This window comes from Myxocyprinus asiaticus, chromosome 38 (genome assembly GCF_019703515.2).
Source record: "Myxocyprinus asiaticus isolate MX2 ecotype Aquarium Trade chromosome 38, UBuf_Myxa_2, whole genome shotgun sequence".
Classification (NCBI taxonomy): domain Eukaryota; kingdom Metazoa; phylum Chordata; class Actinopteri; order Cypriniformes; family Catostomidae; genus Myxocyprinus; species Myxocyprinus asiaticus.
Genome location: NC_059381.1, coordinates 5167974 through 5193705, shown reverse-complemented (window position 1 = coordinate 5193705; position 25732 = coordinate 5167974). Strand labels below are relative to the sequence as shown.

The window sequence follows — 25732 nt, the reverse complement described above, 5'->3', positions numbered from 1 at the left end:
TTGTCTGGGTAAATACTACACTGTTAAGTCTCAAATGTCCAGGAAAAAATGCAGTTCAGCAAATAAAATTATTATAAACAAATCATTGTTTGAATATGTTCCTGTCTGTTGCTGATAAAATGTTATACTGAGGTTCTTAGCTCTCAAAAGACAAGATCACATTTAAGTTTTCCATTCAGAGGCTGAGATATTCAACAAAACATGCGGGAAGGGTGGAGCTTCCAAAAAAAAGACTGGATGTCTATGGGCGGAATTGGGGCTCCCCCTGCCTTTCAGATCTGCATATTGTGATAGAAGGTGATAGGAAAATAACACCTTTTTTTCTAGTGTTTGCTGCCATCTAGTGGAATGATCTAAAACTAAAAGTAGGGAGAACGAGCAAACAGAGCCTTTATTACAAGCTTTCTTTTAAACAATATATTTTAATTTGCGTTGCGCCGTCCCCTACATTTCAGGGAAGAATTTAAGGGATAAAAACTGTTGCTCCCTCCATTAAAGTCCTCATATGACCTGGTAATTTGTTATGTGTACATTTTTAATAAATCCTTTGTTTTGCATTGATTATATTAACTAAAGATCAAAGATGCCATTTACTCAGTTAGTACTTTTACACAGTGTTTGTTATAATGTCATGTTTATTACTGTATACAGTATATAATATACAGTCCATATTGATTTCCATTATGAGGCATTTAATTTAGTGCAAAACTGTCTAAAATCACCCTGGCTAGAGAACTGTGCTGTCGCTATATTAAGAAATTCATTATTTACATTTAAAAATAAAAGAGCATTTAATAAGTCAAAGTAAAACATTCACATGCACACTTCATCCAAAACTCATTTTCAACCCCAAACGTACATTAAAGCAGCTTTTTGTTTTCGAAAACAAGCGAAAAACAAAACAAAAATTCAACAGGTACAACAACCAAAATATTCAGTGCTAAAAAGTGTTTAACTCACCTATTAATCAAAGTTTAAACGTAATTATTTTATCAAGAAACTATCAAATACATAAATAACTCGTCATTGTCCACATGAAAACTTTACATGGTCAAGAGGTCAAACAAACATTCGTTATGAAAAACCATTCATTGAGTGCGTGTTAAAAAACAAAGAAAAACATGATTTTGACGCAGAGAAGAACACAATTCCTATTTTCAAAGTGGAATACAAGCATGCTGTGTGGTTTATACCATAAACTATTTTTTTTAAATAGTATGTGAAACTACACAGTATGCAACGATAATGTTTCAAACAGTAGTATGCTGCATTAATGTCACATGACCTCAATGCTTTGCAGGATTATTTCAGTGAGTGGCATCCAGTTATCATCTCAGAAATAAATTCTGCGATTAAAAAATATCCAAGATTAACTAAACTGTCAAGAATGAGTCATGAAATGCTTGAAATGGGCTCTTGTTATTCTGCCTCTGCTGGAGGCAAAGTGGAATGATTAAAAATGTATTTAAAGACGCTTGAAATAAAAAGGGACTATTTAATGTCATTAAATATCTCTAGTTTTATCATGCATGATCCATCAGTATTCATAATCCTTCATCAAAATATACTACCTTTCTCATAGTCTCACTTGTTTACACTTTCACAATCCAATCTAATCCAAATAAATAAGATCAAGTCCCATCCTATATTCATTTACACTAAATATTCAGTTTCGCAATACAGATGTTTAATGCGCTAGGAATGCCGTTTCATGGTGTCTTTAATCCTAGTTCATTTTATAAGCCACTGATGTCATAACTATAAAACACTGATCAGGGATGCATTGATACAATATATACATTTCAGGAATAGAATAATGGAGAGTGATGTGGTTTATATAAAATAATCGTTTTCCAGTGTGGGTGATGTTTAAAAAAACAGCTGAATGACGTGTTTGTGTGTGGTTTAGTATACAGGTCTGTAGAGCAGCTGTCCATTGAAGGATCTGCGTTTAAGTTCTTTCCACAGTAGGCTGCGTTCTCTCTGAGATCCTTTCATTAAGCCGCGGTTCTCCTGTGCGCGGCGGGACAGGTACGGGATGACCTCGTTCACGGGACCGTATGGAACATACTTGTACACGGGGAATCCTGCCTGACCTGCTCACAAAAACACACAAACATTCACAGGTAGATTTAATTATCACTTATTTCCATAGCTTGTTTTATTCAATTCATATTTTAAATATTCAGTTCAATCATTTAATTACATTAAACATCAACTAATTAACGATTATTAATGACTGTAAGTTACATAAATAGCAAAATGACATATTGGAAGATATTTTGTCTTGTTTACAGATAAATCTAACTAAATGAATGAATGCTTACAGTATGCTTACAATAAGAAAATAACTATTTGCCAATGGGGTAATCATAAACCCCACTAAACATAGTTACATTTCATTCTGCTTGAAGTAATTTTTTCTTGTTTTAATGATGTTTAGATATTTTTAAAAGGAAAATACAACACAAATACTTGGATGATTATTTTTTGCAGTTTGTTTAGCAAAAAAAATACATATTCTGAATGAAAAGGTTTCTTGGAACATCTGTTTCTTCCCACACTGCTATTTTTCCACTTACCCAACGGGAAACTGATCTGATCACACATTCCCAGCAGCTGTCCAAAGTAAACCTTATTCTCTGTGGGAGAGAGACCCATCTCATTCATTCTGTACAGAAAAACACACAATCACACGCACCATTAAACATATATACTGAGCGAAACAAGGCAATGAGGAACTCTATTAGTTATGCATGTGTTTTATGTGTGCCATCAGCTCTAAACTAACTTTTCCAAAGTGAACTTGACTGTGTCCTCATTGTGAGATGCCACCATGACATTTGCCATCCTGTTCAGGTTGATCTCTTCCAGAATGTATTCCAAACACCTTACAGAGAGAAATAATCCTGAATTACAACTTTTAGAACAGAGACAGAAGAATAAAAGAAAATAATCCCAAAATATGTGCTTTTGCCTGTAGCAACACTATAAATAAAAACATTGCCCTTATAATGCATGTTAGTCATATTAACAGGTGTGTGCATTTAAGGCAAATAATTACAGTGTTATGAAGCACCTTAGTAACATAACAGTAGTGGATAATACAGGCTTAGAATTGGCAAAAAAGGTGTGTTTGTTATTGAATACAGCATGCATTTGAAACGAGAGAAACCAAATTGTATGATACATTGTGCTCTCAAAACTCTGTAAGACAGCCATTATATAATGGGGTCATAAAGGGCTCATTCCCAGGAAACGGTATCATAATTAACAGGACACTGAACAAATGGTTATTTGTTTCGTCAGAAATATCAGACAATTTGCATCACCATTATGCATCACCAATTTAGCTTTCACTGGATTTTTTTAATGTTTTATGTATTTTCTGAGAAAATAATTCAACCCGTAACGTTCAACCCTAAAACATTTTAACTGTAACAGGGTTTTTACATTCAAAATATTTGAAGGAAAAATGTGGTGTGGTGCAATATATTTACCAGTTTATTAGGCATTTTTTGCACTCACATTCAACCCCATAACGTTCAACCCTGAAACATTTGAAATGTAACAGTGTTGACACAAAACATGTTTTGGAAGATACATTTTGTGGGTTATTCATATCTTTTCAATTATGTGTTCTGTATTGCAGGGCACACAGAAACGAAGTGATAGTACTACTAGAAGTACTCGTTAAGCTTTTTAATTCAACTCTGTTATGGGGAAAAAATTACAGTAATCAGCCTTTTTTTACAGTCCAAAATATATGACTGAATAATGTGGTGTAATGCAATTATAATTGCTAGTTTATTAGCCATTTTTTCAATTCAACCCCGTAACTTTCAATCCTGAAACATTTTAAATGTAACAGGGCATCACAAAACATGTTTTGGAAGATACAGTTTGTGGGTTATTCATATCTTTTCAATTATAATGTGTCCTGTACTGCAGGGCACATAGAAACGAAGTGATAGTACTACCAGAAGTACTCGTTAAGCTTATTAATTCAACTCTGTTATGGGGAAAAAATTACAGTAATCAGCCTTTTTTTACAGTCAAAATATATGACTGAATAATGTGGTGTGGTGCAACTATATTTGCCAGTTTATAAGCCAATTTTTGCACTCACATTCCACCCCGTAACGTTCAACCCCGAAAAATTGTAAATGTGGGTTTAAATTTTTTTCAATTGTAATGTATCCTTTACTACAAGGAACACAGAAATGGAGTGATAGTACTCGTTACTATCCCAGAAGTACTCGTTAAGCTAAATAATTCAACTCTGTTATGGGGAAACAATTCCAGTATTCAGACTTTTTTTTTGGTCAAAATATCTGACTGAATAACGTTGTGGTGCGCAATTGTAAAAATGCCACCTCGCTGGCCCAATGGCGGAATCCAGCAGGTGGTGAAGGTATATGCGTGTTCTTCTTTTCTGGCGCACCTGTGGTTTTGGCGTCTTAAACCAGTTTGCTTTAGTTAAGACCGAATCGGACTCCATTAATAATTTTATTTGACTCCAGTTACAGTGGTGTGAAAAAGTGTTTGCCCCCTTCCTGATTTCTTATTTTTTTGCATGTTCGTCACACTTAAATGTTTCAGATCATCAAACAAGTTTAAATATTAGTCAAAGATAACACAAGTAAACACAAAATGCAGTTTTTAAATGAAGGTTGTTATTATTAAGGGAAAACAAAATCCAAACCTACATGGCCCTGTGTGAAAAAGTGATTGCCCCCTAATCCCAATAACTGGTTGGGCCACCCTTAGCAGCAACAACTGCAATCAAGCATTTGCGATAACTTGCAATGAGTCTTTTACAGCGCTGTGGAGGAATTTTGGCCCACTCATCTTTGCAGAATTGTTGTAATTCAGACACATTGAGGGTTTTTGAGCATGAACTGCCTTTTTAAGGTCATGCCACAGCATCTCAATAGGATTCAGGTCAGGACTTTGACTAGGCCACTCCAAAGTCTTCATTTTGTTTTTCTTCAGCCATTCAGAGGTGGACTTGCTGGTGTGTTTTGGATCATTGTCCCGTGCAGAACCCAAGTTCGCTTCAGCTTGAGGTCACGAACAGATGGCCGGACATTCTCCTTCAGGATTTTTTGGTAGACAGCAGAATTCATGGTTCCATTTATCACAGCAAGTCTTCCAGGTCCTGAAGCAGCAAAACAGCCCCAGACCATCACACTACCACCACCATATTTTACTGTTGGCATGATGTTCTTTTTCTGAAATGCGGTGTTACTTTTACGCCAGATGTAATGGGACACACACCTTCCAAAAAGTTCAACTTTTGTCTCGTCAGTCCACAGAGTATTTTCCCAAAAGTCTTGGGGATCATCAAGATATTTCTGGCAAAAATGAGACGAGCCTTAATGTTCTTTTTGCTCAGCAGTGGTTTTCGTCTTGGAACTCTGCCATGCAGGCCATTTTTGCCCAGTCTCTTTCTTATGGTGGAGTCATGAACACTGACCATAACTGAGGCAAGTGAGGCCTGCAGTTCTTTGGATGTTGTTGTGGGGTCTTTTGTGACCTCTTGGATGAGTCGTCGCTGCGCTCTTGGGGTAATTTTGGTCGGCTGGCCACTCCTGGGAAGGTTCACCACTGTTCCATGTTTTCGCCATTTGTGGATAATGGCTCTCACTGTGGTTCTCTGGAGTCCCAAAGCTTTAGAAATGGCTTTATAACCTTTTCCAGACTGATAGATCTCAATTACTTTCTTTCTCATTTGTTCCTGAATTTCTTTGGATCTCGGCATGATGTCTAGCTTTTGAAGATCTTTTGGTCTACTTCACTTTGTCAGGCAGGTCCTATTTAAGTGATTTCTTGATTGAGAACAGGTGTGGCAGTAATCAGGCCTGGGTGTGGCTAGAGAAATTGAACTCAGGTGTGATAAACCACAGTTAAGTTATGTTTTAACAGGTGGGGCAAACACTTTTTCACACAGGGCCATGTAGGTTTGGATTTTGTTTTCCCTTAATAATAACAACCTTCATTTAAAAACTGCATTTTGTGTTTACTTGTGTTATCTTTGACTAATATTTAAACTTGTTTGATGATCTGAAACATTTAAGTGTGACATTCAAAAAAATAAGAAATCAGGAAGGGGGCAAACACTTTTTCACACCACTGTATATTAGACCTTGAATTTAGTTTGAGATTCCAGTTATTATTGATCATCAATTGAGATCTTCTCTGGATTTGGATACTTGATTATTCTAGTTAATTCTATACTTTTAATTTGCACTCGTTCATTCGCAATCCTGTCGCTTAAGGTCTCATGCCGGCCGTGTACATGGATCCCAAGGTCACAAACTTGTCAGTTTGATCTTTAGCCAGAGGTAAACGACTAATACTAAAAAGAATGATTACTACCGCAGCTCATCTGTATACACTTAATTAATGTAATATTATCTCTAGACAGAGGTAAATGACTAATACTAGACTAGTTGGATAAGGCCGACCAACATACCATTACCCAAATAGTAGTTTTGTTTAGTTCTATAGTTTCCTGTTACAGTTGACTAGAACAATATTAACATTAAACAGGGGTCATGACTTGATCTGGATTGGTCGATCAATATTACATTGTGCCAGATAGTACTTTTTTTAGCCTTTACAGTCTATTACACTTAACTAAAGCCAAATGGTTAATCAGAAATCTTAAGATGTGCTTCGTGCGCCATCAAATGCTGGGTCTTAGTATGTATTAACCCTGATCACAGATTTGCGGTAACAGGAATTTAACAGATCTACTAAAGCCAATAATTTCAGAATAAGTCAGAACAGAATCAAGTTTATCAATTTATTAGTCAGCTAAATATGTATCAAGCCAATTAAATAATCAGTTCAGAAATAATCAATACAAAACATCTAATGCTTAAAGATGAATCTTGGGGGCCTGGGTAGCTCAGCAAGTATTACTGACGCTGACTACCACTCCTGGAGTCACGTGTTCGAATCCAGGGTGTGCTGAGTGACTCCAGCCAGGTTTCCTAAGCAACCAAATTGGCCCGGTTGCTAGGGAGGATAGAGTCACATGGGGTAACCTCCTTGTGGTCACTATAATGTGTGGTTCTCGCTCTCGGTGGGGTGCGTGGTGAGTTGTGTGTGGATGCTGCGGAGAACAGTGTGAAGCCTCCACACGTGCTACATCTCCGCGGTAATGCGCTCAACATGCTCAAGCCACGTGATAAGATGCGCGGCAAATGAGATTCATCCTCCGCCACCCGGATTGAGGCGAGTCACTACGCCACCACGAGAACTTAGAGCACATTGGGAATTGGGAGTTCCAAATTGGGGAGAAAACAAAAAAATGATGAATCTTAAGAGTAACAGATGCATACCTGACTTCAGCAAAATTCGTAGTGTAAGCACCACGGGGATTTCTGGCTACAGAAAATGCCAATGAACAATGCGTTACATTTCCTTAAATACTCAAACCAGAGAAAACATAAACAAAGGGAATTTGGGAGTGGTTAGGTTTTGAAGTCCTGGCGTCTTACTTTATCTGCATACAGGAGGTAATTTAGATGAAAGACCAAAGAGGTAGGCGCACCCCCAAGCAGTGGCCAGAATTTGTCTATATTCTTAAAACTGTATTACCAGATATTATACTGTTATACTGTTATTAAAGACAAAAGGCACCATTTCCTGAGAATGACCCATTAATTCTGTATCATCGGACATAACTGCCATATTATTAGGTTTTACTGGTAAATTTCGGCATACTTGTGGTACATCCTGTTGGTGGCCTCATAGTCGGGGTTGATGGGATCTTCGTAACCAATCTCCACTGCCCGCGATCTCTCTTGATACATGTACGCTCCACGAACCAGCTTAGCGCCGAAATACCAGCCCTCTCGACGCGAGAGTTCCACATCGACGGACACATTATCATATGCTTCCTACACAGAGATAAATGTTTTTACTTAATTGACTTTGTCATGAGATCCATTACACATCGAGACCTTACAAACAATAAAAGTACATAATTAGTGCCATAAAGCCATTAAAAAGCCGTATGGAAGTTGTATTTGGATCATACAGTCTTATGAAAGCCATAAACCACAGGAGGACACTTTTTCAGGATATAACATGCTGAATCATTTTGTTACAGTGTGACGCCATGGGAGGCATGACCAAAATCTTACAGTATATAACACCATACGAGTAATTTTATATCATGGAAACAGAATATATCATATATACAGTACTTGTTTTTCATTTAAATTCAATAAAAAGGTTTCTATTATTAATGCTGTAAGTTGCAACGTATAAAGTATGGCACAATAAACAAGAAGTCTGGGTGTGTACGCAGACTGTATACATAAGGATTATCTTCATAACACTGGCAGGTTGAGGGTGCGGGCTTGTGTGTTTTTGACTTGACAGGTATGCACTGAGAGAAAATGTTTGTGTTGGCTATATGTGTGGGACAAATTTGTGTTTGTGACTCACTTTAAGGTAGCACTGGTAGGTGTTGAAGATGTTGGCTTTTTCTCTGTTGAAGATTCTTTGCATCTCCAGGGTCAGTCTACTGATGGCCGGCTGAAAATATGTCTGTTCTGCATCCACCATCAGTCTCACACCATTTTCAACAGCGTGCTGGACATAAACACATACATACAGTCATATAATGCCATTCATCAGTAACAGAACACTTCCATACACACCGTTGTCATGTGACGCAGTCACGTGATCCATTCAACCCAAAAAAATCAAGATGGCGGCCCACATTGTAGCGGCGTTATTGTGCCTGTTATTCACTTTGAGAGCATTGGTAAAGATAAATGTTACTTTGTACAACCTTCACAACGCATTCCTACACAGGCGACGCAAAGTTTACTCTGAATTTCTGTCCGGTGACGAAACACGAGGACAATTGCGTTTCAGCCTGTACATGGAACAGCGATTTTTCTCATGCGCAGTAAGGGGATTTAAGCGTTTTAGTGTGGACGAGCAACTTTTCGAAAATGCTTGAAAACAGCAGTGTGGACGGAGAGCGTTTCGAAAACATCGTTTTCAAATGTATCTAAAGAAAACCATGAACAATCATAAGAAAATAAATCTAAGTAATGTACTAAAAACGGAAAAGTTTTTCCTTTGCGTTTTTAAATAGTACAGACGACAACGTTGTCAAAACGATCCCCGTTCACACGGATCCATGAAAACGCTGTATTATGCATGCCAGGCCAGTAGTTGGCGATGTCACTTTGTAAAGAAACACTACGCGCCTGCGCACATAAGCATTCTTCCACAGAGCGTTGAATACAAACAATGAAGATGGCGAAAGCATTGAGCAATTTTGTCTGGACAGACAATGAGGCTGCTTTATTACTACAAGTGACCCTGGACTATAAAGCACGCCACCTTTTTAAGGACTCCAACTGGTGACCTCATGTTGGTCTGTTCGCCCTGGAGGCAAGGTCGAAGTTCTCAAAGTTCATGCCTATAGACTGAACACGTAATACGCGTGCGCATGACGTCATTGTTTTCACAAATTCACGTTTTTGTATGTTTACACGGAGATGATAACGGCATCGTTTTCAAAAACATGCACTTTGTAACCCGTTTTCAAAAGTTTGCGTTTTCAGACCCCAAAACGCCGTTGTCGTGTAAACGAACAGCCAAAACGCATAAAAGGTTTTCCGTATTTAGTTGAAAACGTTGTCGTGTAAACGGCCCCTAAAACTGTAGTTTACATTACTGCTAGACTAATATATCAGCCTTATTTGGAACTGTTTTTGAGTAAATATTTAGTTAAAAATGTGTTAATTACATTTTTATTATTAAATGTAAAAATTAATATAACATAATATTAATAATATATTAAATTGTATTATTATATTAATACAATTATTTTTATATACATATAATATTGTGTATTTAACAATACATATTATAGCACAATAATAAAAAATATTTCACAATAGAAGAAAATAATAAATATTATATCAGTGATCGGCCATATCGCTAATTAATATAACTGCGCAGGTAAATTTTTTATTTAAAATATTTTCAGGTGAATTTTGAGTAAATATGCTATTATTTTATTTCTATATTTATTATATAAATAATCTAGTATATAACAAATATATATACACATATAAATGTTGAGTAAATATAGTGTTAAACAAGTGTTAATGAAATTAATATTATATTTCCTATTTTATTATTCTTTTAATATATTTATTCATTTATTATATAACAATACAGATTGTAACAATAATATATTGTGTATATACTGTGTGTGTGTGTCTGTGTGATATATATATATTATATTATATAATACACACACACACACACACACACACACACACACACACACACACACACACACATAAAATAGTGGTCGACCACTACTTTACATGACTACTGTATAATGTTTACTCAACAGCATTTTTTTCTCTTTACTCAAAAAAGAAAAAAGAAAAAAGGATATTCTGCATACTGTTTCAGAGTTTCAGGAATTCACAGGCTGAAATGCCTCAGATAAATGAGCACAGTATTTATAGAGATTAAAAAAAACTAAATGCAGACCTTAAATCCAGTAATCTGTTATCAGCAGCCCAATGTGCATCTTTACTCAGATAAAAAAAAAAAGATGATTGTGACCTTTTTGTATATTGTACCTTTTCCCTGAGTTTAACTTTGTAATTTTTTAGAAGAATTTCTCTCTATTTATGAGTGTGTGTTGTTTATCTCATGCAAGATACGCTTCAGCGTCTTGCAACCTTGAGTACAGACACAGCTAAAACCTTTATTGGCTTTGTTGTAAAGAAGTAATGTGTGTGCAAAAACAGACGTTTTATCATCAACTATCTGTGCCAAGAAAATACATTTAAATAATCTCTAGTAGCCTTTGACTCATCTCCTAGATTGTCTCACATCTCAGCAACATCAAACTGACAATAAATATCCATTAGACTGTATAAGCTTGCTAATGGTGTCATATGTTGCCATTAAAAAATAAGGATAAATACATTCTTTAGTTACTCTGTACACTTACGGAGTATTTAAAGTGTAGCATTATATCACAGAGGGGTCAAGGCAAATATCATATACCGAGTGACTCTCTTCAATGTGTGAGTTTATCTACCAGAACAGATGTGTAAACACAAACGAGTGAGAACATGAGACACGTCTGCGTCAAACTGTGAAATTTAGAAAGATGTGTGTTTGGTTAATGGCTTATCAGGGTCCAGTCACTCCGGGAGAGAGTAATGTCTAGCATCAAATGCGTATGCACACGCAGAGTGGAAAAAACCAAGTGTGACTGCCTGATTTCATTGTGTCGTGACATTTATGCAAACTTGAGATCTTTTGCAATTATGTAAAGTAGTTTCAAAGCCATTAATATGCCGCACCACAAACAAATGTCACAACAAATCTAAGGTCAGTCTGATTACATAATTCACAATATTTGTAAGTGTATAGTTTTACTACAAATACCATAGTTAAATTGCAGTAGCTATGCAAGAACTATGGTACATTTTGATGAGGTTTTTGCAATAGGCTGTTATTGTGGTGTATGTTTTGTTGGAAGTACCTTGGCAAGAACATCCATTCTCTGTAGCATCCTCTTCATCTGTTTCTCCTCTTCATCAGTGAACTTACTCAACAGAGGCTCCAGGTGACCAGACTTTGGAAATATAAACAAATATGTTTGCAGCAGAGCTGAGAACCATTTATGTGGATTACCTGTATTTATCCAACTGTGTATTTGTGTGTGTTACCTCCATGTTAGGCACCACGAGCAAGTTGGAGATTTTGGTTCTGTCATTGATAAGGCTGTTCCAGTCCAACAGATCAATAGTTCTACAAGATTGAAAAACAGACAATTGAATCAGTTCAACTGTGAAAGAATTGAGATCTGTAATAGGTGAGAAATCTATTGTTTGGATGGTGGAGTCTGTTTAACTGAAAGGGACCGTTCACCCCAAAAATTTAATTCTCCCATCATTTACTCACTCTCATCCCATACCAGTTGTGTATGATTTTCTTTCTTCTGCTGAACACAAACGAAGATTTTCGAAGAATATCTCAGCTCTGCAGGTCCATACAATGTAACTGAATGGTGACCAGAACTTTGAAGCTCAAAAAAGCACATAAAGGCAGCATAAAAGTAATTCATATGACTCCAGTGGTTTAATTCATGTCTTCTAATGTGTTTTCAGTGAGAACAGATCAAAACATAACTCCTTTTTCACTATAAATATAAAGGACCATCATGATTTCAAGCTTGATTAACTTCCAATAATGCCATCAAGCGCTCTGCATAAGCGTCAAGAACTAGAAGTCTAATCGAGCTTGAAATCATGATTGTGCCTAGAGACTGCAATGACAAGTTACATTGTGGTCTGTTCTTCACCTAAAACTGATTGGATCACTTCAGAAGTCATGGATTAAACCACTGGAGTCGTATGGATAACGTTTATGCTGTTTTATTTTTAACTTAAAAGTTCTGGTCACCATTCACTTGCATTGTATGGACCTACAGAGCTGAAATATTCTTCTAAAAATCTTCGTTTGTGTTCAGCAGAAGAAAGAAAGTCACACAGATCTTAGATGGCATGAGGGTGAGCAAATGATTGAAAGAATTTTCTATTTTGGGTGAACTATCCCTTTAACCCTTAAACGCACACCTCATTCCAACCTCTGTACCTCATCCATTTTTTGGAGTTGTACCCACACAACAAAATTGAAAAGAAAAGAAAAAAAATGTATAATGGTTTAAGTAGCAAAAGTGTATAAGGTCATTAGAGACTCTAGGTATGCAAAAGTGTTTTTTGCACTTACATAAATTATATATTTATGTTTATTTAATATCTATATAAGTTTACTATTACAGAATATCAATTTCTTTGTTTATCACTAGAGGACTGAGTACTATATTCATACAAATAAATACTACATCACATTGATTTTCTGTGCAACAATGAATTAACATCAATGGTGATATATCAGTATTCAATGGCCCCATTTCCACCTGGTATTACGATGCGTCTCGGGTGATCCGTTCACATGTGGTCAGGTGAGACACATCGCTGTTTACACCTGGCCGCTAAATGCGTCTCCTGTGATCACTTGTGTTCGGATTTGGAGGGGAGGGTCTCTGTTTCATGATGACATACATCAGTCACTATGTCAGTGTGTTAATGCATGATAATAAAGCGCAACAAAGTCAGAAAATGCAAAGAAAGCACGGAAAAAATGGCGTGCTGTTTCTCTCAGATGAGGTTGAAATTTAATCGGAAGCACTTAACATGTCAAGCAGAATTATCCATTATTTTAGTGAATTACCTTTATTAAAGGAGCTTCAGGTGTTCGTGCTTGTCATCGGTGTTGATATCAAACACACTAAAGAAGGTCCGTGAAGCTCTCGTGATTGTGTATGTATCCGCTTTTTCAAATGTTCAGATTGGACGGTTATTTCCTTTAAAGCCGCTCAAAAACGCCCACGTTTAAACTCTTGTTTGAGCGCAGCTGTTGATTGACAGGTGAGGGGTGGTGCTTCACTGCTGCCGGGACACATACAGGACGGATTAGCATTTACACCTCAAATGCGATCTGGTCACATGCATTTTTGACCACATTCGGATGTGGTTTCTGTGATCCAATCACAAAACGTTTTAGACCCTGTTTAGACCTGTATTTAGGGCTGAACACATGTGATCGGATCACCTGAAATCTTAATACCAGGTGGAAACGGGGCCAATATGTGTGTACACATACATATTATCCATGTTATTTCTTACTCAAGGTGGTGCTGTTGTTTCAGTGATTGACTTGATTTACATTTGACATTGCTATTTGATGAAAAAACAACATGGAAGTAAACTATAGCAAGTTTAACACATGAACAGTATGATTTGACTATTGTCATTTGGGTGTACTATTAAAATTATGTAAGCTGTGCATCTGTTTAGACTCATTAAGTGTCTGAGAAAATACTTGTGTGTAACATCCACATCTGGAAATTTCAGTGTGAAAGTAATGAATCCTGTTCTAGATTTGTCCTGATTTTGTTGCATTTTCTCTTTGATATATTAATAAACAAAAACATCAAAATATATTTATTTCTATTATTTTCTAATTGTCTTGAAAATAACGTGAAAATTTGACACTATTTGGACATTTTGTAGATCCGTTTGTGATAGATTTAAGTGCCGGGTCTCTAAAGACCCAAATTTGTAAGAGTGTTTGGTGAAATCCCATGCATTTAAGGGTTAAGGAGTTTTACCCTGATGAACCCAGTTTCTCTCCTGTAAACCAGTTCTCGATGTCCGATTTTGCGCCAACTCCAAGTTTGATCAAACTGTCCTGCAAACGAAAGAGAAATACATGACAAGTTCATTTTGGCAACAAATCTGTGAATATAGAACTTTAAAAAAAACATACATTTTTGATTACATGAAACTGACCTTAGTTTATTAATACATTTGTCTTTTCTTATATTGCACGTTTCATCAGTACATGTTACGCTATAGAAGAAATAATTATTTTCATTATTTTTCAACTAAATGTAATAACTACCTCTGCCTCTAAAACGACTTTCCATTTCTGCTGACCTAACCAAAGCTCTGTGGGTGGGGACAAATAATATTAACTAATAATATCATAGCCCAACATACTTCACCCAATTTAACTTCATTGGATAAAATCAAGTCCTGTCCTACATTATTTCCCACTGAATATTCAGTTTCATTACAGAAGTTCAATGCATTCTTAAAGTCGTTTCATGTGGTCTTTAAATCAATGAATGGAAGGAAAGTTCATCTCTGACACACTGCATTAACATAACTCACATTCCAAATCCTGTTAATATTCTACCTTTCATATCCACTATAAACAGTCTTTAATTATAGTAGTGTTGAACACCCTTAAGATGCCAAACCTGCAGCTGTTCCAGTTCTAACTCCTGTTCGAGTATCGCCATGCCATCTTTCCCCTGATGGGCTGCCAACAGGTTGAAAAACCTTCTCCATTTAACCAGCACCTCAGAGAACTGCAGCTGTAAGAGAGAAACAGTCAAGATTAATCACACAACTATAATCTTATTTCAAAGAAAATAAGGAAGAGACGGTGAAAATAAAGATTCTTAGTTACCAGGAACTGTGGTCGTCCGAGTGCAGTCATCTTAATAGCAGAGAATCCGTCAACAGAACTTCCAGCTACACAAATAATTTAACAACAAATTTGGATACTTGAGTGACATAAAAATGTAAGGATTTCATTGCATTATATGCAAAATATCAATGCAAGTGGCATAATTATTTTTGATGGCTATTATTTACCTAACCAACATCTTTTTGTCAACGTTTTGCATGAAGAGTTCTCATGGCATCTTTCATTAAAATAAATGACAGACACATGGTTTGACCTTATTATCTTACCAGCATTTTTAAGTGTGATTTAAGTGTCTAAATACTCTACTTTTGAGGCCACTGTATTTCTGCATATTTATATGAATAAATCTTCATTGAGAACAATAATCTGCTCACCGGAAGCTTTGATGCACTTGATGAAGGTATCCATATGATGGTCACATTTGGCTTCGTCTGCATAGAAATATGTCCGAGCACTGATCACACCACCACGCCGATCTCCAAACTGACGATGAGCTTTGTACTTTTTCTCACGGTGATCCATACCTGAATAACATCATAATCCATTTCTGAGATACAGATTAAAAAAACCATCAAAAACCCAGTTTTCATTCTCAACTCCACCTGTTCCCTGCATTATGCTGCAAAAAGCTGTCAGAATATCATCCATGACAATGAAATGCAGGAAGATTTGCCAAGACTAGATCTAACATGATTTGAGGTTAAAGTTTATTCACAATTTCCAAGTCAAGATTAAACGCTGTTCACAACCCAGTTTACCCCCATGACCTGACATATGTTTGTCATATTTAATCTGACCAATGATCGTGCACAGCAAGACTAGGAACATGCATTAAGAAAGTAAACAGGGTCAAATTTCATATTTAGATTGACATATTGATCATTTTTGACAGCTTTCTGAAGCACAATAGCTATGATTTGGCCACAACTATACAGTACATTTATATAATATCTTATAGAGGAAGGGTTGTTTTGGTCTAAGATACAGAACACCCGACAGAAGCAGAAAAACATGAGCTTGCAGAGTTAAATTCAGCCCTTCACCAGGAGACCCCACCATTAAACCTGCTTTAACTAGTCTGAATCCCTGTAACACACACAGCAGTCTATTTCAGCCTCAATGACAGAGTCAACATGCATCAATGCTGCTAACACAGCATGATCCCTAAGGCAAAGCGTGATCACCTGTCTGTCACAGAACTTACATTACATAAAACCCAGCCAGATGAAACCCAAATAACAACTAATACCCTTCCATAACCTATTTAAACCCCTCAAAATTAAATATAAAACACTGTACATTCATTATCCTGAGGTTTGTATGCGCTGGCCTCTACTGGAAACAAAAAGAAATGATTATTTTTAACAAAAATGTTTTAAAGGGGGGCCTGGGTAGCTCAGCGAGTATTGACGCTGACTACCACCCCTGGAGTCGCGAGTTCGAATCCAGGGTGTGCTGAGTGACTCCAGTCAGGTCTCCTAAGCAACCAAATTGGCCCGGTTGCTAGGGAGGGTAGAGTCACATGGGGTAACCTCCTCGTGGTCACGCTTAAGTGGTTCTCGCTCTCAATGGGGCGTGTGGTGAGTTGTGCGTGGATCGTGGAGAGTAGCATGAGCCTCCACATGCTGCGAGTCTCCGCGGTGTCATGCACAACGAGCCACGTGATAAGATGCGCGGATTGACGGTCTCAGAAGCGGAGGCAACTGAGACTTGTCCTCCGCCACCCGGATTGAGGCGAGTAACCGCGCCACCACGAGGACCTACTAAGTAGTGGGAATTGGGCATTCCAAATTGGGAGAAAAGGGGTATGTTTTAAAACAAATCTAACAATTAAATACAATAAAAAATATAATGAAATACTAAAACTAAATAAAATAAAAAAACTTTTTTGTTAAAAAACAGCAAAATGTTAGTAATGAGAGAGTGCAACAAAAATCCATCTTCCAAACCATGTCTTTACCCAAATACACTTTGATAAACCTATAATAATGATTTATATTTTAGAGCTGTCCGAATGGATTTTGCAGGAAATTGCATACATACATTTTCGGCCGTGCGTGTCACATCATATCCATACACAGAGAAAATAGTGTGTAGTGTACTGTAGTGTGTATGCTGTGGGAGTAGCATGAAGCTGAAAGCTGGGCATAGAAATGCATCAATTCTTCGACTACAAACTCTTCAGACATGTTTAGTAAGTTCTGTTCTCTGTTTTGTGAGCAGATGTGTTGTGTTCTGTTGTTGCTATCACTGTGTTGGACCTGTTTTTAGATAAAACAAGTTATTGCTTGAACAACCCAATGTCACAAGGGAGCTTCGTGAACTGTTGCTCTGATGCCCTTTCATGAACGTGCACAGGAGATCAACGGTCAGTGAACATTTTCACTAAATAATACATTAGATTTCAGTTTGTTTCTCACCAAACCTTATCATATACTTTCATAACAATCATGAGTTTCATGGAATAATTTATTAGACTTCTAAATTATAATTTAGTGTTTTTTTGAAGCTTGAAGGGGTGGTCACCATAAACTGCCACTGTATGACATCACTGAGCACAACATATTGAGAAAGTCATATAGGGTTATAACAACACAGGGGTGAGTAAACAATGACTGAATTTTCATTTTTGGGTGAACTATCCCTTTAAGCACTGAACATTTTGACTTATTTATTGACAGAGCATAATACATCTCTGTACTGTAACTGTCACTTAGAATAGAAAAAGTGAAAGAAGAACTTTACATTTATCATAATGAATAATGCCATCTTTATTTTTAAACGAAACAAGAGAATCATATGTTTTGAAGAATGTATTCAGTATTTGATTTACCGTACCTACCATGACTCTCTTTCTCGGCTTCAGAAACACAGGAGCTGAAAAGACAGATAGAAAGAACATGCTTCAGTGGAACATTGTGTTTTATTAATGCTGCTTCAGGTTTCTGCAAACCGGTTAACTTTACAGCACTCCAGTTCCTGTTAGCTCTATTGTAGGAGCTCATGAGTTCACTTTTGATCATTAAACGATGCAGGTCACACACCGAACACACTGCCAATGACACAACATTCTGTATTCTACACAGATCCAGTGAGATTCACATATACCAGCCCAGTTTTGATTTCAGTCACACGCAGTCATGTGCATCATTATTTTTGCAACACAAGTTTCAGTCAACAGACAGTTCAACAAATAATGACTCAGTTTCAGATACGTTTTTGTTTTTAAACACAGCGGAAGTTGAAAATTCTAGAACTCTTATTTGAAAATTCCAGGACTCAATCTCAAACAAATTCTGATTTTTTCATTCTGGCTGTTGGAATTAAATGTAAAAGCTCTGTCTCAAGTTGGTGCTGTGCAAATAAATGAACCCAAGGAACTCTCTGTGACAGCTCAAAGTTTAGGTATGTAAATGACAGAAGTATGACAGGTATTTGACCTGACCTCTTAGACAAACAAGACATGGGGCTACAAGCGTGCACAATGCAACATGTGCTGATAGAGATTGCAAGTAGAGTAAGCTAATTTAATAAGGCAAATATGGCTTGCATCAAACTAAGATGGCATTATTAATATAGAGAAAGATGTGTCTGATGCTTTTAAAGATGTTATCACTAGTTAGTTTAATACAGAATATGATTCGCTGTTCGGATTTTTCCAGTCAATCCAACATGCCTTGGATTTATGGTTAAAATAACCCAATCCAAAGCTTGTTTGGTCACATGAATATTGCCATAGCAGTCCTTAAGAAATATTTCCAGGTTCAATACAAGCTCAATCGACAGCATTTGTGGCATAATATTGATTACCACAACAGTGAGGCACTTACAACGGAAGTGAATGGGGGCCAATTTTTGGAGGGTTTAAACACAGAAATGTGAAGCTTCTAATTTTATCAAAGCACTTATATTAATTCTTCTGTTAAAACTCATGTATTATTTGATCTGTAAAGTTGTTTAACCCTTATGTTGTGTTCCGGTCATTTTGACCTTTATCTTACAAATTGTTTTTTTCCTTCTTAATCCAACTGGAATAAAATTCCTTGACTTTGTTCACATATGGTATCTGAAGAAGCAGACACAAAAAATTGGACCATTTCTTTCATTTTTGGGGGTTTTATTTCACTTTGTCACACTTGTTCTGTTCCCGGTCAAAAATGACCGGCCATTGGAAATGAATGGATTAGACTACAAAATACAGAAATATTAAGTGTCCAGGAGCATCCCAAACCTTTAGATGAGAACATATATGGATGTGTGTTTGCACACGCAAAGTCCTCAGAAATTTGCACACACACACACACACACACACACACACGTGTGTGTGTGTGTGAGAGAGAGTGTATTGAGCACCCTTTTGTGCATTGTCTTTCCATGTACATTCTTTGAGGAATATTTCAAGATCTACTCATCATATTATGTTGTGTTGGATTTGGGCTTATTTGAATCTGGATAGTCTGCTGTAAGTTACAAAAACACTAAAACTCACTGCAGTTTGGCATTTATTGAATTCTACAAACTGAGACCTTTCCAACGATATATAACACATGGCTATCTCATCTTTTTTATGTTTTTACCAACTCTGAATAAAATTGTTGTGATAACAAATTTACAAATGATGAGAACAAAACAGTTCTTAAGAGCATTATTTAAGAATTGGTAGGTCTAGCTGTATGCAATGTAAAGTCCAGATTCTAAGCTTTAAAATGACACCTATTTTGTTCAGATCAAGCAAGTGGTTATTAATTTATACTGTAATTATTATGTACAGTACTGTGCAAAAGTTTTAGGCACTTTTGAAAAATGTTGCATAGTGAGGATGTCTTCAAAACTAATGCCAGAAATAGTTTGCATTGATCAATTAACATCATACAAATCCCAGTAAACAAAAAAACAAAAAGAAAGGGGTTAAATCAATATTCGGTGTAACCACCTTTGCCTTCAAAACAGCACCAATTCTCCTAGATACACCTGGACACAGTTTTCCTTGGTTGTTGGCAGATAGGATGTTCCAAGCTTCTTGGAGAATTCGCCACAGTTCTTCAATCTATTTCGGCTGTCTCAATTGATTCTGTCTCTTCATGTAATCTCAGACTGACACGATGTTCAGTGGGGGGCTTTGCGGAGGCCATGACATCTGTTGCAGGGCTCCCTGTACTTCTGTTTTATTCTATTTGCAAAAGTAATGTTTTGGAGTCTAACATTTATATTTCCTATTGACACACTAAAGCTGAAGATATAAATAACCATCTTCAGACAAATGTTTTTGTGAAACATCTTATGTGCCTAAAACTTTTGCACAGTACTGTGTTTTTTTTTGTTTTCTGTAGGGAGTGCCCCCATATGAGCTGATTCCTGAAAGCCTTTGCCTAATCTGCAGAACATAATCGAACCTTTCACATACTTGAGAATTACTTTGTGCTCCAATCATGCCATGCTCAGAGTATGTTCTAACTAAACACTCGCAGTCTTGTGTTACCCAAAACACCTTACATAACATTCACACGGTGCATTCAGCAGCGTGCAATTGTGTATGTGTGTTGTTACAGAAAAAACAGCCTTTAATCCCAATATAATGAGTGCTCATTCTTACGGTGAGAAGAATGAAAAAAGCCTCCCTTTTATGCTCCAAATCAAGCTATGAGCCTAGACTGATTCTTAAATGAATGCAGTGTTATTAAAGCTAAAAATGTTTGCTATCTGCACCACATCTTCAAATGTCAACTGCACATGACAGGCTGTGAGTTGCTCAACAAACTAGGCTTCCTCGCTCAAATTCATATGACCGCATTCCTGAAGGGAGGAGGGTAAACATTTTCCTTTTTTTAGCCAATCAGGCAGTGGGCCTTGGCCGGAACTGACCAATGGGGAAGAAGGTAATCGTAGACCGTTTCCACTTGTACAGCCAAAAAGGTGACAAGGTTTCAAAGACACACGCAATTCTCTCTGGCTGTAATGCAATGTGATGTATTTTTAGATCTGTTTGGAAAGTATTTAAAGAGACAAATGGTTTAAAATAATATTAGGAAGAGGCTTAGGGCTTTTTTTTTTCCAAAGATGATTGAAAATGTTTGTCATTAAGACTTAAGATTGTTGTATTCCTGGTTTAAGTTAGGCACAAGACATGTTGTTCAAGCTGTGGAGAAACTCTGAATTTCATACTCACTCCATCTCCTTCTTCTCTGCCTCCTCCTGGGTCAGATCCTCCTCTACGCTGTAGTCTAGAACGGAGCCCACCCCAAACGCCTGGTTCTTCTCAATCAGGGGTTTGATGGAGTTCTGGTCCTCACCCGCTACAAACTGCCCGTAGAAGGTCATTTTCATGAGTTTCTCGAAGAGTCGCTGGCCAATTACCTTCTTACTCAGGTCCATCAACTGTGAATGTGTGGAATATAGAGTAATTAAGGTCCAGTTATAGACAAATCAGGGTTTCCCTACCATAGTTTCTCAAAGACATTAAGAGTGAATGCATTCAAATATTATGCATCTCAGAAAAACTAAATAACAAATAATTTATGTATGAATGAATGAGGGAAATTTATAAATATGTGCTCTGCATTGAAATAGAAAAATGGAATTAATTTAAAAAAAATAATACAAGTGTGCATTCACATAATATGCAATATATATATATATATATATATATATATATATATATATATATTTGTTAATGCAAAAATAAATCTAAAATATTAATGAATTAAATATAATAATATAATATGGATGCAAATGATTTAAAAAATAAAACAAACATGTGCAGTCAAATATGCAAGTAAAATTAAAATACTAAATAACACTTTATAAACAATATAAATGTATAATATAAAATAAATAAAATGTGAAATGTATAAATATGTGCTCTGCATTCAAACAGAAAAATAGAAATAATAAATATAACAATCAATAAATAAAATGTGTGCATTCACATAATATGCAAGTAAAAATGTACAATAAAATTAATATATATTTACTAATGAACAATAAATCTAAAATATAAATATATAAAATAAATATAAAGTAAACAAAATGTATGCAATCAAATAATATGGATGCAAATAATATGCAAGTAAAATTTAAATAATAAATTACAATATTTAAATAATATAAATTAAATAAAATGCTTGCATTCAAATAATATGCATCTATGTTACAAAATAAAATAAATATATACAATATTAAATAAAAATATTAAGCAAACAAAATGTGTGCAATCAAACAATATGGATGCAAATAAAACAAATAATAAATAAAATATGTGGATTCAAATAATATGCAAGTAAAATGTAAATAATAACTACTAAATTAAATGCTTGCACTCATTCAGCATCTATAAAACAAAACAAAAAATCTAAAATATATGTGCATCAAATATAAGATGAAATAATAGTAATAATTCAGAATACAATATATTATTTTATTATATTAAATAATATTATATAATAATTTAATATTTAAAAAAATGATAGAATAATAAAAAAAATAACAACAATAAAATACAGAATAAAAATAGCAAAGTAACAGGAGGTTACAAAACACTGACCCTAAAAAAAAAAAAAAAAAAAAAAACACTTCCTGACTCACACGCACCACATGGCTAGAGTATTATGTATGAAAATAAATATTCTTAAATAATAAAATAATAATAATCTAACAGGCTAATCAGTAATCCTGAACTACTTCAAACGAACTAACCTCTTTATTTTTATCAACTACGAAGTCAAAGGTGCAGAGTTTAAACACCAGCAGACTTCTGAGCAGCTCCAGTGTGTCTTTACTCTTATAAGCTTCTTCTGTGTTGTCGAAATCGATGGAGATCTTTGCCCGGCCATCAGTGTGCTCTTTCCCGCTGATGAGATCCACATCGCACGGCTTCTCCACGACCGTACAGGACGGATCCGGCTCTTTTTGCTGCGTGGATGCTGCTGTGGTGCTCAATCTCACACCAAATATTTGACCAGGATTTACTCTGGCCAGAGCGAATATTACTTTAGAGTATGACATTATTGGAGAGGCTTAATGAAAGTTGATGTTAGAATAAGTGGCACAGACTTTCTCACGATGGAGGATTCCAGAAAAATGACTCGGAAAAACCTCGGGTGGGAGAGTCATGAAAGCGTGCTTGAAAGGATGCAAATTACTCCAGCGCTCTGAGAGTTGATTGGCTCATGCGCTGTGACGCGTCTGACTCGCCCTCATTACGTCATAATGCATCCATCCGGAGGACACACTGAAGTACTTGTGGTTGGATGGGTTAAGAAGATATACAGTAACATATGTATATACAAAGACATATGCACATGTGAGCCAAAACAAAAAGGCTGTTTAAATATTTTATTTTATTGTATATAAAATGGGTTTGTGTCAGAATGATTTGACATTTTAAAGAGTGAAATTGCACATTTCAAATGCCACATTATAGCTTTGATCTCAGCTTAGATTAATGGCACTAGCACTTTAATCCAGGAAATACTGAACAATGTCTCTGCATTTTCTTTCTTTTTTTTAGGTGTAGACTGAGAATGACTCATCTGATTGATTATTGAATCTGTCCCTGACTCACAAATCATGATTCCCACCCTCTCTCCCCCAAACAAAAAGATAAACATGAGATGTACTGTATAACTTTCATTCAGCTCTCTTATGTAACTATCTGTACATGCCTTTTACATTTATTTCTACATTATTACGTGCTATACAATACTGTGGAACATATTTACACCACCTGAATGCAATTCATATGTAGAATCAAATCATATAATGAAAGCTGATGATATTTTACATGTGGATCACCAGAAACTTAAATTTGTCTAACCAACTTTGCATTTGTGCAAATAAATTGGCTGAATTAAGTGTGCATAGTGGGATCATCAGTGCAAACCCTCCATAGTAAAATAATCAACTGTATTATATATTGTTTTTTACATTTTAAAATATCATCTTTAAAATATCAAATCAAACACACTAATTCTTATCACACATTCCACTTTTATCTTCATATAACTTTCAAAATCCTTCCAAAACAATCTTGCATAAATACAGTGGGTCTACAGGACATAAAGGGATAGTTCACCCAAAAATTACTATTCTCTCAATTTACTCAGCCTCATGCCATCCCAGATGTGTATGACTTACATTCTTCTGCTGAACACAAAATTTTTTAGAAGAATATCTCAGCTCTGTAGGTCCATACAATACAAGTGAATGGTGATCAGGCCTTTGAAGCTCCAAAAAGTAGAAAAAAGTTAGCATTAAGTAATCCATAAGACTCCAGTGGTTTAATACATCTTCTGAACCGATCCAGTTTGTCTTAGGTGAGAACAGACCAAAATGTAACTCCTTTTTCACTGTAGCTCTTGCCATTGCAGTCTCGAGTCACAAATTAAACCACTGGAGTCTTATAAATTACTTTTATGCTGCCTTTATGTGCTTTTTGGAACTTCAAAATTTTGGTCACCATTCACTTGCATTGTATGGACCTACAGAGCTGAGATATTCTTCTAAACATCTTTATGTGTGTTCAGCAGAAGAAAGAAAGTCATAAACATCTGGGATGGCTTGAGGGTGAGTAAACGATGAGAATTTTCATTTTTGGGTGAACTATCCCTTTAAGAACAGAGAAACTATTATGTCATAACGACATTAAAAGGGGCCCTAATAACACCAAGTGGTTTCTCTTACTTAGCAACTGCAGAGTAACTAAAATATCCTCCTTAGAATGTATTTTTAACAATCTACATGTTGCAAATAAATCTTTATTATTCAAAGAATCTTTTAATTGATGGAATTGTACACTACTGGTGTTACTTATGCATATTCACAATTATATTACTATAAACACTTTAATATATGAATAACTTCCATTTACATAATTGATGCAGCTATCTGTAAAAATCCCAATGTGTTAATGCATTAGTGCAATTAATGCAACTTAATTTCTCTAGCTTCAGTAATATTATATTAGAAGTTAATCTATCAACCAGATCAGATGTATAAGCAATAAATATAATAAATATAGTTTATAGTTTTAATAGTTGTGTAATAGTTTTCAATGGTACCCTCTCTTTGATCATACCTGAAATGTAGAGAACTGATCACTCATCTGATCACATCAATGCTGCTCTCTACTGGACATATTTTATATTTTTGAATCACACTACAGCTTTTGCTTAAAAAGCAACATACAAAGTACCATGTATGAATTAAGAGATCTGCTATCAAGCATCTAAAGTGGGTAAACATATTAAATGAAAAACCTGGAAAGAAAAACAGACTCACATGTTATTGACACAACAATACAATTTTATCCCAAACTTTCAAAAGCACTCACCAAAAGGGGCCTGGGTAGCTCATCAAGTAAAGACGCTGACTGCCACACAAGTTCGAATCCAGGGTGTGCTGAGTGACTCCAGTCAGGTCTCCTAAGCAACCAAACTGCTAGGGGTGGGTATAGTCACATTGGGTTAACCTCCTCGTGGTCGCTATAATGTGGTTCTCGCATCGGTGGGGCGCGTGGTGAGTTGTGCGTGAATGCCGCAGGGAATAGCGTGAGCCTCCACATGCACTAGGTCTCTGCGCTAACGTGCTCAATGAGATG

General features: G+C 36.0%; 1 protein-coding gene across 3 annotated transcripts; it reads right to left on the bottom strand.

Moving 5' to 3' along the window:
- Positions 1-608: 608 nt before the first annotated feature.
- On the bottom strand, positions 609-23266 carry LOC127428700 (proline dehydrogenase 1, mitochondrial-like). Of its 3 annotated transcripts, none has more exons than XM_051677236.1 (15): positions 22831-23266; positions 21305-21513; positions 17981-18015; positions 16438-16473; positions 15513-15662; positions 15118-15182; positions 14906-15022; positions 14252-14331; positions 11745-11826; positions 11558-11650; positions 8467-8613; positions 7738-7913; positions 2792-2890; positions 2583-2671; positions 609-2096 (listed from the first exon to the last, which is right to left on the bottom strand). In XM_051677236.1, the coding sequence occupies exons 1-15, from the start codon at positions 23137-23139 to the stop codon at positions 1906-1908; spliced, it is 1878 nt and encodes a 625-aa protein (XP_051533196.1). In that variant the 5' UTR covers positions 23140-23266; the 3' UTR covers positions 609-1905. The 3 variants fall into 3 exon arrangements, with proteins under 3 accessions (XP_051533196.1, XP_051533197.1, XP_051533198.1); XM_051677237.1 differs by having other exon boundaries at positions 16438-16470; XM_051677238.1 differs by lacking the exon at positions 16438-16473.
- Positions 23267-25732: the final 2466 nt, after the last annotated feature.

Coding starts and splice junctions, on each gene's coding strand:
- LOC127428700 (XM_051677236.1), bottom strand. CDS start 23,139: ATGTCATACTCTAAAGTAATATTCGCTCTGGCCAGAGTAAATCCTGGT. Junction 18,016..21,304: donor GCAGAGAAGAAGGAGATGGA/GTGAGTATGAAA, acceptor CTGTCTTTTCAG/CTCCTGTGTTTCTGAAGCCG. Junction 15,183..15,512: donor CAAGTGCATCAAAGCTTCCG/GTGAGCAGATTA, acceptor TTATTTGTGTAG/CTGGAAGTTCTGTTGACGGA.